Source organism: Rissa tridactyla, chromosome Z (genome assembly GCF_028500815.1).
Source record: "Rissa tridactyla isolate bRisTri1 chromosome Z, bRisTri1.patW.cur.20221130, whole genome shotgun sequence".
In the NCBI taxonomy this organism is placed as follows: domain Eukaryota; kingdom Metazoa; phylum Chordata; class Aves; order Charadriiformes; family Laridae; genus Rissa; species Rissa tridactyla.
Window position 1 is genome coordinate 75,135,495 of NC_071497.1, and position 13,162 is coordinate 75,148,656.

The window sequence follows — 13,162 nt, forward strand, 5'->3', positions numbered from 1 at the left end:
TAGCGCTTTGGTTTTGACTACAGGATGTTTATGACGGATGGTGAAGTGCCAAGTTGGTTCTCCAGTTGAGTTTGCAGCTAGGAAAACAGAGCCCATTTGATTTAAAGAAGAGGGAAAGGCCTAAATTTGTTTTTTACAGAGCTGTGTTTCAGAGTGGGACCATGCTTCCAGGACAGGGAGTGCTTTCTTTGCTTTGGCGTAGTGCCTGGTCCTGCTCTCCTACTGTAAGCAGTGAGAGATCACCTTACTGGATTTCAGCCACAGGTGTGTTTTCACGCTTGAGTAAAAATGAGACTAGTTTAAGTTTTGGGGGTTTTTTTAAGGATTTTGTTTTGTTTTGTTTTTTTTTTAATATTCTCTCTGAAGGACTTAACCATGTAGTAACTAGCTGTTAAATCAAATCATTGGTTTATCCTTTGGCAAAGAGAATTAAGCTGGTGCCTCAGTAAACATTAGGAAAAACATTTAGTGAGAAAAGACCATACATACCAAAGTAGGACACCTTGATACAGAGGGCTGACTCATCAGTGTGACATATTCTGTGCTAAATATGGAAAGCTCAGATGTAATTTGTTGTATCTCAGCAAGAGCGGAAAGATATTTATTTTTTCTTCCAAAGATGACTTATAAACCAGACGCGGAGATCTTGACTAACTACTTACACGTGTGAAAATACTGATATGCTCTGCAGCTTCTCTCATTCACCGCTGCAGCCAAGGGCCTCCCGTGCAGATGGATCAGTGTCGTTTGGGGGTTCCTGGACCCCCTTAGGGCCACCTTCTCAGGCTGTGGGAGGTATTTCTGTTACCAGTCATCACCTGGGTTTCTTCACTATCTTAATTTGTGACTGGTGATAATTTTAGCTGCTAATCCTTTTTTTCTCTCCTCCCTGGGGAAGTCATTGGAGTCCTGATGGTCTAATCCTGGCTTCAGAGACACAGCTTATGGCTCTGAGCAGAAGACCGTCTCCGGTAGCTGTGGGAGGCAGGTTTTTGGGAGGCCCAAAAGGTAGGCTATGTTTTGTAGCTAGTCCTGCATCAGCATGGGAAAGCGATCTGACGGTCACTTGCCACACATTGCCGTTACTCTAAGCGTGAGGCTTTGAGGCAGATGGGTACCCATGTCCTGGCTTGAAGTTACGGCTTAATGGTAGATGGATTGAAGAGAAAAGGAAAGCTGCTTCTGCCCTGTTCAAAGCTAACTTTTTCAACAACTTAGTATCTTTAAAAAAAATAAGATGACAATGCAAAAGTGGCCGTCAGCAAGACAGCAGTTCACATAACTGAATAACTGATGCAAGCATTTTTTTACACTTTGTTTAATTTTCCTCCCACGTATAGAAAAGTATTTGGGGGAACCTTCCTCACGCCAAGTTTTTGACGCTATTTTTGTCAGGCTCACTGTCTCTCTCCTAGTGCTGCTGCATGTCTGGGCGTGCAGAGAAATGTACTCAGCTGCTGGTTCACCCTGGAGTCAGTGAGGCACTTCTCTATTAAGTCCCCCTTCCCCATTCCACAATCCCTACAAGAAAGTCAAATAACCTTTCCAGCTACACCACATATTTCTGGTGCTTTTTTAGCTCTTTTGGCTTCAACAGCGAAACCCCAAAAACCCCTCTCTTCCTCCTCAATCTAGTTTTCAGGGTGAAAAAAAATCCACTAAAAGGCAGAAACATGAGCATGCCATAGGTGTACAAGGCTGACTGTAAATTTACTGTCTTACCATGAGTCTTCTGATAGTTCCTGATTACTAGTCAGGTTTCTGCTCTGTTTGAGTCCACTGTGATTGCTACAAATACTAGTATTAAAAAAATGGAGAAACTCTGGAATCACACCCCTCTGTGTCTCATCATTAGTTATTGTACATCATCTTTACTTGGTCATGTGCAGGTAGTCTTGTGTTTGGTGCTACGTAAGTATGTAGTGGGAGTTCTTTTATATTTATAGATCATTAATGAACTTCTCCATGCAATCAGTACTTATGAAAATGTACTTATTCCACTGGACAGAAAAAAGTTTTTAAATAACTGGCTAACCTCAGAGACAATGTTGTGTTTAATGCTCGAATGCTCATCCATCTATACTATGCAGGTAACGTACTAAATGGCCTTTGTCCAAACCATTCAAATTATTACTTTACTTTGAACTAAGAATGTGGTCTGCAGTGTATATTTAAATCAAAAATTCCTTGAAGAGATTTCTGTTTGAATAACAGCTCTTTTACATCAAATGTGTTGAAAAACCTTTGCATGGACTGTAAAGTGTTGGTCAGTGAAATCTCCTTAAATGCCACCACATAGAAATGATCTAGCAATAATATTTTATGATACACTGTTAAAATCCAATGCAGAACTAATCCAAAGAAAATCAATCCACATTTGCCTTGTTTTAACCCTATGAGAAAATGTTCACAGGACAATATTCTCAAGCTTTCTGCCTTGCAGCCAACCGAGGCACCTGGAATACTAGTCAAAACTGAAGAATGGCGGTGCTGGTACAGTGCTCTGCTGCTGAACGAGCAGTGTCACTTCTGAACTCCCCCAGTTGAGAGCAAGTGCGTCCCCTTCAAAAAAACATCTTTTGGAATTTTCTCCCTCTGTCATCATCAAATCCATGTTTGGTGTCTAGCAGGTCGTGATGGCAACAACTGTGCAAAGAAGTTCACAGCGAGATGGTGAGACACAGTGGTCTCTAAGACTTGACTTGCACAGGATTTTATTCTGCGTTTTCAAAGCCAACTTTAAATGTAACAAACTAATTAGACTTGCATGCATCCTGGTTTGACTCTTGAATGAACTGGGGAGAAGCGTTACCCAGAGATGTCTGCATGTTTAATCCACAAATGTTTATCAGTGTTTTTTGCTCCCTGAATAGAAGGTGTTATGGAAGGTATTATCACCTGTGCCAAACTTTAAAATTTTCTGGCCTTCCCTGTGATCACAACCTCCTGGCTGCCACGAGAAGTACAAACTACCCGGCACAAGCAGGATATGCAACTTCTGCCAGGAGTAGAACAGACATTGCAGTGCCCTTGGCTGATTTCTCAGGAACAAGGTAACTTAAAATGCAGCTTTATCTCCATTACAGCAGTCTTTATAGAGGCTCAGAGATGGCTGCTGCCAAATATTTCTAGATCTGTCTTCAGTTTCTCCTGTCCCAGCTGCTCACACACCCTTTGCTAAGTTGACACAACCACTAATTCTGGAATCCTTATTGTTCTCCCTTACTGACCCCATGGCTCTGTTTGCCTCACATTTACTGTTCTAAAATTACCACTCATTATTTGATTCTGTTTGCCTGGGTCTTTGGTCATAACGAGAGGGTGTAAACCTACCAAAAATAATCAAGACTTGTTCTACACACACTTCTGAATGAACACAAGTACTCTCTAATTAGACAACAAGCATACTGTTCTAATCATTATTTATCTTGTAAATTACAGCCCCATGGAAACATTTTCTTTGCGCCATCTGGCTTTATGTATTTTTTAATGAGTTGATGAGTATTTATATACTTTACAAGGAATAGATAGTAAAGCATTTGTTACATTAGGAAGTGAAATAAAGATTTTTCAAAACTGAATTTATATAAATTCATTGCATTAAACATTTTACATTTTGCCAAAATACCAATGACAGTTTTCGGTGGGGGCTGCATGGGACTCATTTTACTCAATGAATGTCTGTTGAGCTGCACATTCTTCCTGGTAAGGCTGGTTGAACTGGACCCCTGCGTAGAAATGGAAGCACATCTTCATTACAAACAGCACCTTGACTGATACTTTTGCCCTTATGATTTCAGTACTATAATTGTAATATTAAAATAACCAGTACAGATTCTCGCTACCAAACAATATCATTTAGATACAAGGAGGAAGATGCTATTACAATATAAAGATTTCAAGAACTAGCAATCATTTGAACTCCGCAGGAGAAGAGAAAATGAGAGGATCTGTAAATACTTGAAATAAAGAAAATCTTTTTGAAATGAGCAAATGTGAGTAACACCTTTGCATGTCTGCCTTTGGTCTTCTAAAATGCCTGTCACTCTGTCTCTAACAAAACACAATTTATTGGTTTTGTATATACACAAATTAAAAGCAGTGCTAAATTTTTAACTCAGAGTTAAATCTTATTACTAACTTAGTGGCTGCATCTGACTTTATATAAGCTAGGTGTTAATAGTTGGCGCTATGCCACTGAAAGCAGTAATTCTTTGTATTTCTGAAAAGCCTAAAACACCAACCTTAAATCATCCCAAGGGAGAAGCTTAAAAAGAGGCTTATTGGAAAAGACATGTTGGCAAATTTTGACTTTGTAAACTCATAATTTAAACAATGTCTAACTATTGGGCATTAAAAACTGTCAAAGCAAGGGTTTGTTGTATGGACTGGAAGAGCCATATCAGTAAGTGTTTTTTACTTAGAAAAATTTGCTGCTAGTGTTGGAAAGTTCATTCCTAAAACCAACAAGAAAATCCCAGTTGGTCTGCAATGGCTAGTGAAGGATTTCTTTAGTAACCGGAACATCAGTACAAGCAAACTAGGTGCAGCTGAAACGGAAAGAGACAATATTACATGACCACTGTGTATTAGATATGATTTCTACGGTCAGTGGATCATTGACTCTAGTCTCTTCCCACTTACAGTCTCACACATTAGTCCACTCAGTTCTCTTGTCCCGTACCTCTGAGCTCCTCCTTCTCTCGCCACTCTGTACATTTCAGCATCTGGAGTCTTACTGGAAGTGAAAATCCTGTTCTTGGAGGTCACTCTGATTATGTTGGATCGAAAAAATCTCAAGATAGTTTGTTTCTTCCAGTTGCTTTCTGGCATTACTGTCTACTCTAGCACTCAAGCAGCATGTTTGTAATCAGCATGGTTTTGAAGTTGGTTTGGCCTTAAGAAATTCCTGTCTCCTTTTGCTCCTGGCCATTGGGTTTCCATATTTTGTACTCCAGCTCAGCGCTTGTTCAGTAATGACACGGTACCTATTAGTGAAGCTGCCCTGTCAATAGATTCCTGATAGGATAAACATGACCTTTTTTTTGAGACTTGTTTTTAAGTTAGATCCTTACAGGGATTCAGGCCACAGCTCCACCTAACACTTGTTTTTAGTCGCATAATTGGGAGTGGCAAACTTTCACTGGGAGGGAATGGAAGACACAGGCAGGAATGTAAACAAGCTTGACTGGTGAAACCACTGGACGGTGAAGCCATACCAGAGTCAGCAGCCTTCTTCCAGAAAAAACTCCTGTATTCTTGCTGTCAACTTCAAAACATGCACATGCTAATAATCTAATCCTCCTTCAAGAAAAAGTCTGCCCAGCAGTACCTTGTTATGATGCTGTAACAGTAACACTAGGATTCGTCCACTACATCTTTAATTTTCAGAGCCTGGCACATCTGTTAGGTTGAGATTTCTACAACTTCTTGCTTTAACCAGCTGTATTGTTAAATGTACTTATGTCATGCTCGTGACGTTCATTTGTCAATAGCATGCGATCTCCTGCTTCAGGTGTTAAATAAATTTACTCTTTGCTTGGCCTGTGGTCCCAACAGACATTTGCACTCGGTTTGTCATTCACTTTTCCTGCTGACAACACTGAGGTAAGCCCCGCTTCACAGTGAAGTAAATCATGGCAACTGCAACTAGCAAAACACAAAATAGAATCATAGAACCATAGAATCATTTAGGTTGGAAATGACCCTTGGGATCATCGAGTCCAACCATCAACTCCACTCTACAAAGTTCTCCCTTACACCATATCCCTTAACACCACATCTAAACCAGTCTTAAACACATCCACGGATGGTGACTCCACCACCTCCCTGGGCAGCCTATTCCAGTGTCTGACCACTCTTTCTGTGAAGAATTTTTTCCTAATGTCCAGCCTAAACCTACCCTGCTGCAGCTTGAACCCATTCCCTCTTGTTCTATCACTAATTACCTGTGAGAAGAGACCAGCACCAACCTCTCTACAATGGCCTTTCAAGTAGTTGTAGAGAGTGATGAGGTCTCCCCTCAGCCTCCTCTTCCTCAAACTAAACAGTCCCAGCTCCTTCAGTCGCTCCTCATCAGATTTATTCTCCAGGCCCTTCACCAGCTTCGTTGCCCTCCTCTGCACTCGCTCCAGCACCTCGATATCTCTCTCTTATGGAGGTGCCCAGAACTGGACACAATACTCAAGGTGTGGCCTCACCAGTGCTGAGTACAGGGGGACAATCACCTCCCTCCTTCTGCTGGTCACACTATCTCTAATACAAGCCAGGATGCCATTGTCTTTCTTGGCCACCTGGGCACACTGCTGGCTCATGTTCAGCCACTTGTCAATTAGAACCCCCAGGTCCTTTTCTGCCAGGCAGCTCTCCAGCCACTCTTCCCCAAGCCTGTAGCGATGCATGGGGTTGTTGTGGCCCAAGTGCAGGACCCGGAACTTGTCCTTGTTGAAGCTCATTCCATTAGTGCTGGCCCATTGATCCAATCTATCCAAGTCTCTCTGTAGAGCCTCCCTATCCTCATGTAGATCAACACTCCCGCTTAGCTTCGTGTCATCTGCAAACTTGCTGATGATACACTCTATGTCCTTATCAAGGTTGCCAATAAAGATGTTAAACAGAAATGGTCCCAACACTGAGCCCTGAGGGACACCACTTGTGACCAGCCACCAGCTGGATTTAACTCCATTGACCACCACTCTTTGGGACCGCCCATCCAGCCAGTGCTTGATCCAGCAGATCGTATGCTCATCCAGGCCATGAGCCGCCAGTTTTACCATGTTCCCCATTCTATGGGGAACAGTGTCAAATGCTTTTCAAAAGTCTAGGTAGACAACGTCCACAGCCTTTCCCTCATCCAATAATCAGGTCATCTTGTCACAGAAGATCAGGTTCGTCTGCCTTTCACAAACCCATGCTGACTAGGCCTGATCCCTTGCTTGTCCGTTATATGACTTGTAATGGCACTCAAGATGATCTGCTCCATGACCTTCCCTGCTACCGAGGTCAGACTGACATAAATAAGTCTAAGATTCATGGCTTTGCTATTTTCCTTTTTATTTCAACTTCCCAGTGAGCTAGCAGCAGTTCAAAAAACCTATCTACTTTTGAAGTCTACTGCATTTAGTAAAGATAACTTGGACTCATCAGCAACTGTTAACAGAAATTGTGACAGATATGGGCTTAACAATAAACAAGGATGCGTTACAAGGTCAATTTACTGCAAGCCAAACAACATTATTTATAGACTACAGCCCATGCTTTTGCATTATTACTTCTTAACAGAATGTTTCAAAGATTCAGGTCCTCAGCTCTCAGGCTCGATGCCACTGACATTGGGATGGGGGGAAGAAGAGGAGTGTGTACCCAGTGAGGTGCCCAGTGACAACCCAAATGACATGAACCACACGTTGTACCAGCGAGTGCCAAACACAGTGTCAGTCATTATGGCCTTCTGAACTCCTGTTAAAGCCATATAAGACTCAGAAATATTTTTCAAATACAGCTTGGTACTGTAAAATAAACTGCAGGAAAGAAGGTCGTGACAGGGTACATTAGGATCTCCTAGGTGGAGGTCCAACAAGACGAGTGGTCCCTGCTGACACACCAGCTCTCAATTGCGTAGAAGAGATCAACACCAATGAAAGCATGTGCTGAAATGTGTCCTGTTTGCTGTCCTTTTAATTCAAATCTTGGTTTTGTCTATCAGCCCTGTGCCGGTGTAAAAAAAAAGTAATTTAATTGGCTCAAAATTCGGTTATACGCATTCTTCATTTGATTCACACTATTAGTTTAGGTTTACTTTTAAGTAGTTTTATATTTAAATTACTACTTTAAAAAGATTTTTGCAGAAAACAGATCTTGTAATGCTATTGTGGTATCTCTTCATTATGCAAATGCTTACTTGATAAAATTGACAGTGGTGTTACATCCTTAAGCTTTGTTTTGGCATCTCACCTGGTACATCAAAACATCTTATTGAAAAAAACTAGAAAGATACAGTAGGCGGACAGTGAATAATTCGCAAGCCTCAAAACACAGAAGAGAAAAAATCAACAAACGCTTGGCGTGAGTGATTCAGACCCTCTGGGGATCAGTTTTGTCCATCTCTTCTTTCTTATCAGTGATCTTGAAGAAGCTATACCGACTTATCAAAGCTATACCGACTTATCACCAAGTCACAACAGCAGATGATGCAAGAATTGGGGGTGTGGGGAACAACGGAGGCTAAAGTCACCTACAAAGTGACTCGGAGCTCTTGGTAAACAGGGTGCACCTGAAAAGCTGCTAAGAAATTGTTCTATGTTTATATACATACTTTATTTATATCTTAGATATATGTTTTATATGTGTTTATATCTGTGTATCTCAATATGGCCAAACACAATAACCTAATTGTGGACTAAAAACTACAGGCCATCCTCGCATCATAAGCACTTTTACTCTGCAATAAAATACCCAGAAACACACACGGGGTTTAGCCATGACAAGTAGTTTTTTGAGTCTTTGGTGCGCCACGTTTGAAAGGCCTCGAGGTTTGACAAAGCCGCTCATTGAGGGGCTCCATCTCCTTGAAGTCAGGACTTCTGGGAGCTCACCTGTGTGCTCATAACTGATGAGTATACGTATCTAGATAGATACAGATATACACACATATATATCTATACAGAGAGGGGGAGAGAGAGAGAAATATAAAGAGAGGGAGAGAGAGAAAGATTCCTGGGGAGCTGCACTAGCAATGGGACAGGGCCTTGTGCCTAAAAATGAAATCAAGCGGATTTAAGGTTGGAAATAAGGCACTTTTTAAACAAAAAAGAACTATCAATTCCGCAGAGTGCAGCACCGGCCGGCCCCTCGCCCGGGGCCTTGCACAAACGGTTCTCCACAGCACCGGCAAACGGTCGCTAACGGTCAGGAACGGCCGCCGGGGCTCGCGCGCGTCGGCCACGCCCCTACCGCCCGCGGCCCCTTCCGGCGCCCCCCCCCCGCTCGGCGCTGCCACATCCTCCGCTGACATCAGCCCGCGCCGCCATATTGGAGGAGAAGCCGCCTCCGCCAGCTCGGCCGTCGCAGGGGGGGACGCTGGCCCCCGCCGCCTCCGCCTCCCCCGCTGCGGTCGAGCCCCGCTCCCCATGACTCCCTCCGGCCGGACGCTTGCTCGGTGCCGATAGGGCGGAGGCGGCTGCCGTTCCCTTCTCCTTGCCTCCTCCCGAGCTGTTGCCAAGCCCCTCTCCCCGCGGCGGGCCTCTGCCCTCCCGCCGCCTCCAGCCATGACTTCCCTGACCCAGCGCAGCTCCGGCCTGGTGCAGCGCCGGACCGAGGCCTCTCGCAGCGCCGCCGCCGACAAGGAGCGGGGAGCGGGGGGAGGCCCGGAGGATGAAAACCGCCGGGACGAGTCCGGCGACGACGAGAAGGGCGACTCCAAGGAAACGCGGCTGACCCTCATGGAGGAGGTGCTGCTGCTGGGCCTCAAGGACCGTGAGGTGCGGCCCGAGCCGGGCAGGGGGAGGTTAAGGGGGCATGGTGGTGCTGGGGGGTGTCTGAGGGGACAGCGGTTATTCGGGGGCTTATGGAACGGGGAGCATTAAGTGTCGGTAGGGTGCAGGTGGGATGGGGACAAGGGCGCTGCTGGGTGAGTGTTTCTGCGGGCTGGGGGCAGAGGCGTTGCTGGCGACGGTGGAGTTGCCGGGGGTAGGGGCACATGCTGGAACAGGCTCGGCTCTTTGGAGGACGTAGGGAAAGTGCTTGGATTTTGGGGAGGGGGAGCCTGGCAGAGTGTTTGGATCGGTCGTTGGGTGTGGGGGTCACAGAGGGGCTGTCATATTTGTGGCATCTCAAGGAAGGTGGTGTACGGCTTGGAACAAGACAGGGACTTGGAGATGAGGGCCACGGCATCTGGTCAGCGTTGATGGTTGATTTGGAGGCCTGGGTAGATCTGTGATATTTATACTCCTTCTTCTACAACTTACCCATGGCTTTAATGTGGAAGACTTGTCTACTCCAGTGTATTTTGTCAGATACAACTCTATGGTACTTAGTGGGGTTCTCAGGTGCTTTAGGATGCTTAGCACTTTCTACTAAGACTTTCCAGACTAATGCATGTGAAAAAGGTTTTAAAATCAGGGGAGATACATATGACAGAAATGGGCCTTCAGTAAGGAGAAGTCTGTGAAAATGAGGAAGTAGCGTTATTGTATAGTTCTGTGTTTTTACTGAATTTATAGCTTAATTGTTTGTCAGGATATAGTGAATAACAGTCATTGAGGAAGGTGTACTTCTGCCAGTGTGTCAGATTTTTGTTTCATTTGAAAGAGATAATCAATATAAAAAGCATGCACGCTGCAGAAAGTCAGTTCTTTTAGGGACACAGTTTAGTTTGATGTGGTGTGTGGTGAAGGATGGTATGCCTTTATTTTAGGTAAGAGTTACAATATGAATTTAGTTAAGCAACCTCCTTTTTTTTTTTAGTGGTAAATGAATTAATGAAGCCAGGTTATTGATTTGGGTGGAAGTCTTTTAAAACCGTGTGTGTTCGTGAGCACAGAATAATAGGGGAGGGATGTTCTCTGACAGTGAGTTGCATCTAAAATAAATTCACTGGTTGATAATGAATAGATTGAAGAGTAGTTTTCCTGGTTAACACTTGTTTTTTAATGTGTGTGGGTATATCTGTATATATGCCTGCTACAATAACGTATTTTATTTATCTTTCCAATTGTGTTATTTTAGGCCATATTCTTGTAATCCCGTTTTTTCAGGTGGACCTTGCCATGGCATCCTGATAAACTCAGTAGTTATTCACAGTGATGTGCTTCCACCTGTTGAATTGAAGACTTGTGCATATGCGCATTTCTCGTTTCTACAACCTGAACAGTTTTGAGAAAGTAAGTTAGGTGTGACAAGACGGATACCTGGCAGGATTGCCTAGGAGGTGTCGCCTTGAGGAAGGTGGGATAAACTGGGTGATCTTTCAGCTCTTTTTTTTTTTCCACAATCGTGTGCTAAATCTGCTGAATTTGTGGGCCTCAGGCTATAAAGATTTCAAGGGAGGGAGCATTCTGTCTGCCTAAAAAGAATATATAGTCCAAGTCTTCCTAGTAATCAAAAGTTAATAGTTAACATTGGGCATGAAAATCCAGCTTTGCACTGGTGTGCATCAAAATTATAAATTGTTTAACTTTGCGAGGTGCAGTAGTGACACACACTGCAGATGATCTAATATTCCTTTGTATGGAAAAAGGAACTGAATGATTACAGTGGCACGAATATTCGTAACTCCCTTGGGATTTTGCAGTTGAGATGTCAGACAAAAAGAATTATAATGTCATCTCTAGGGTAGGGGGCTTATGTGCAGAAGCTGTAGCGTACGCCATTTCTGAGCTTTCTTAGACATGAATCACTAGGGTTTGTATTTTTGTTTTGAGTCTGCATGTAGCCCTCTTTCTTACACTATGTAAACCACTTTGTCTTCACTTTTTTTTCCTTTTAAAACTGGGACTAAAACTATAGATGTATTTTCAAAGATGAATTTTTTTTTGTTCTCTATTGTTCCAGGAATAAGTGAGCAAAACTTATGTATGCATCTGGAAATGTTTTTTACAATATTTTTATTTCCAATAAAATTGATTTCCCATGATGTTTGTGTGAGACTTTCTCATGAAAGCAAGCAGAGAAAAGCAATATAGAGTCCGTAAAGTATAGTTGTGAAACTACACAAAGCCTAAGGGAAAGGCAAAGACAGGTGTGTGAGCTACGAGGTCAATTGAAAGCCAGTAAATTTAATGCTGGTAACATCCTTCCTGTTTATTCCAACAGGATAAAATAATGTAATGTTGAGTTTCAAATAAGTAAAAAATATTAAAAAAGGAGTCTGGATTGGTCAAAGAACATGTTTCCCTGAAGATAGCTTTTCACTCAGAAAAGTCATCGATAAATTAGCTTTCAGGTTTTTGGTTAATGTTTTTTCTAAAGTTAAACACCGTTGAATATGGCTTAACACCATGTAAATAGTGTGCAAAATACCTTGCATGTATGGAGCTACCATTTATAATTTTTAAGTGTAGGTGGCTGAGCCTTTACTCTTAGGAGAGAGTTTTTCAGGAAGATCCAGGCAGTGATGGATTGATGAGTGCAGTGTTTCTAGGAGATTGTTGGCTATTTAGGTGAATCCTACTTTCAGGACAGGGCAGTGATTGTAACAACCACAGCAAAATTTTTGAGTTGTTGCCTGGTTGTCGCTGCAGTATGGGTTCAGTGATGGGAATGTCTGGCTACCTTAAAACAAACACAGCATGCCTCAATCCCATTATTAATGCTCGAACACAATTAAGTGCATTTGCACATGCTTCCTGGACAGGGCCTTTTTTTTTTTTCTTTTTTTGTCATGTTTGGCCCAATTAGATTGTACATGCTGCATGTGTACTGGTTGCCACCACTCTTTTCCACCAATGGTTCCTATTCCATTGTATCTTCTGTGTATACATAATATTCCAAGGTCAAGACAGGTTATAAGCTATATGTGTTGAAATATGTGCTTGCTTAACGTGACAGATATGGTGTCCTTGGAGGAGCAGGTAATATAGTGGTTCAAAATATATTACTCTAATTCTTCAGGGGGGATCACAAGAACACCTGTACTTATTTGGAAACCCTTCAGAAACATAGCTGGGAAATGGAGGTGTGTTCATCCATTTAGAGTAGAGCACTAGCCTGTTGCTATAGGAATAAAAAATACTCACTGAAATAAAATACTTTGCTGTATTAGGTTAAAAATAGTATTGCAGTTAGATAGGTCAAAGCCACAGCAGAAAGGAGGTTATTCTGTAGAACTACTGAAGCGTCTGAGGTCATCGTTCCCAAAAGAAGGGAGTGATAAATATTAAAAGTTAGCTTATTTAAAAACAACAGCTAAGAGATGAGTACAGGCCAGTTTGTTCATTACAGCTTTTCCAGACATCTCGTAACTCAGTCCCATAGAAAACTGAGAGTTTGCTATGTGGCTGTGCTCTACAACTGTTGCACTTAAGTATTTTGTACATGTAGAGTGTTCTTTTGTCTTTTCTTTTTTTTCTTTTCCTTTTTGGAGTTCTCCCTCAGTACATGTTGGGATTCTATTCAAATACAGCAATGCACACAGCTGCTCCTGTCCTCTATACAATGTGCCACA

The 13,162-nt window shown here is 42.7% G+C and overlaps 1 protein-coding gene across 3 annotated transcripts in view; it reads left to right on the forward strand.

Annotated features, from left to right (window-relative positions):
- The first annotated feature begins 9,006 nt into the window (after positions 1–9,006).
- The window catches only part of GOLPH3 (golgi phosphoprotein 3), a 32,509-nt gene continuing 28,353 nt past the window's right edge, over positions 9,007–13,162 (forward strand). Inside the window, exons 1-2 of one of the 3 annotated variants that reach the window (XM_054185138.1) lie at positions 9,342–9,479; positions 10,755–10,880. In XM_054185138.1, coding sequence (XP_054041113.1) covers positions 10,839–10,880 — 42 coding nt within the window. In that variant the 5' untranslated portion in view covers positions 9,342–9,479; positions 10,755–10,838. Of the gene's footprint in view, positions 9,480–10,725; positions 10,881–13,162 lie in introns of all 3 variants that reach the window. The other 2 variants (XM_054185139.1, XM_054185137.1) reach the window with 2 other exon arrangements.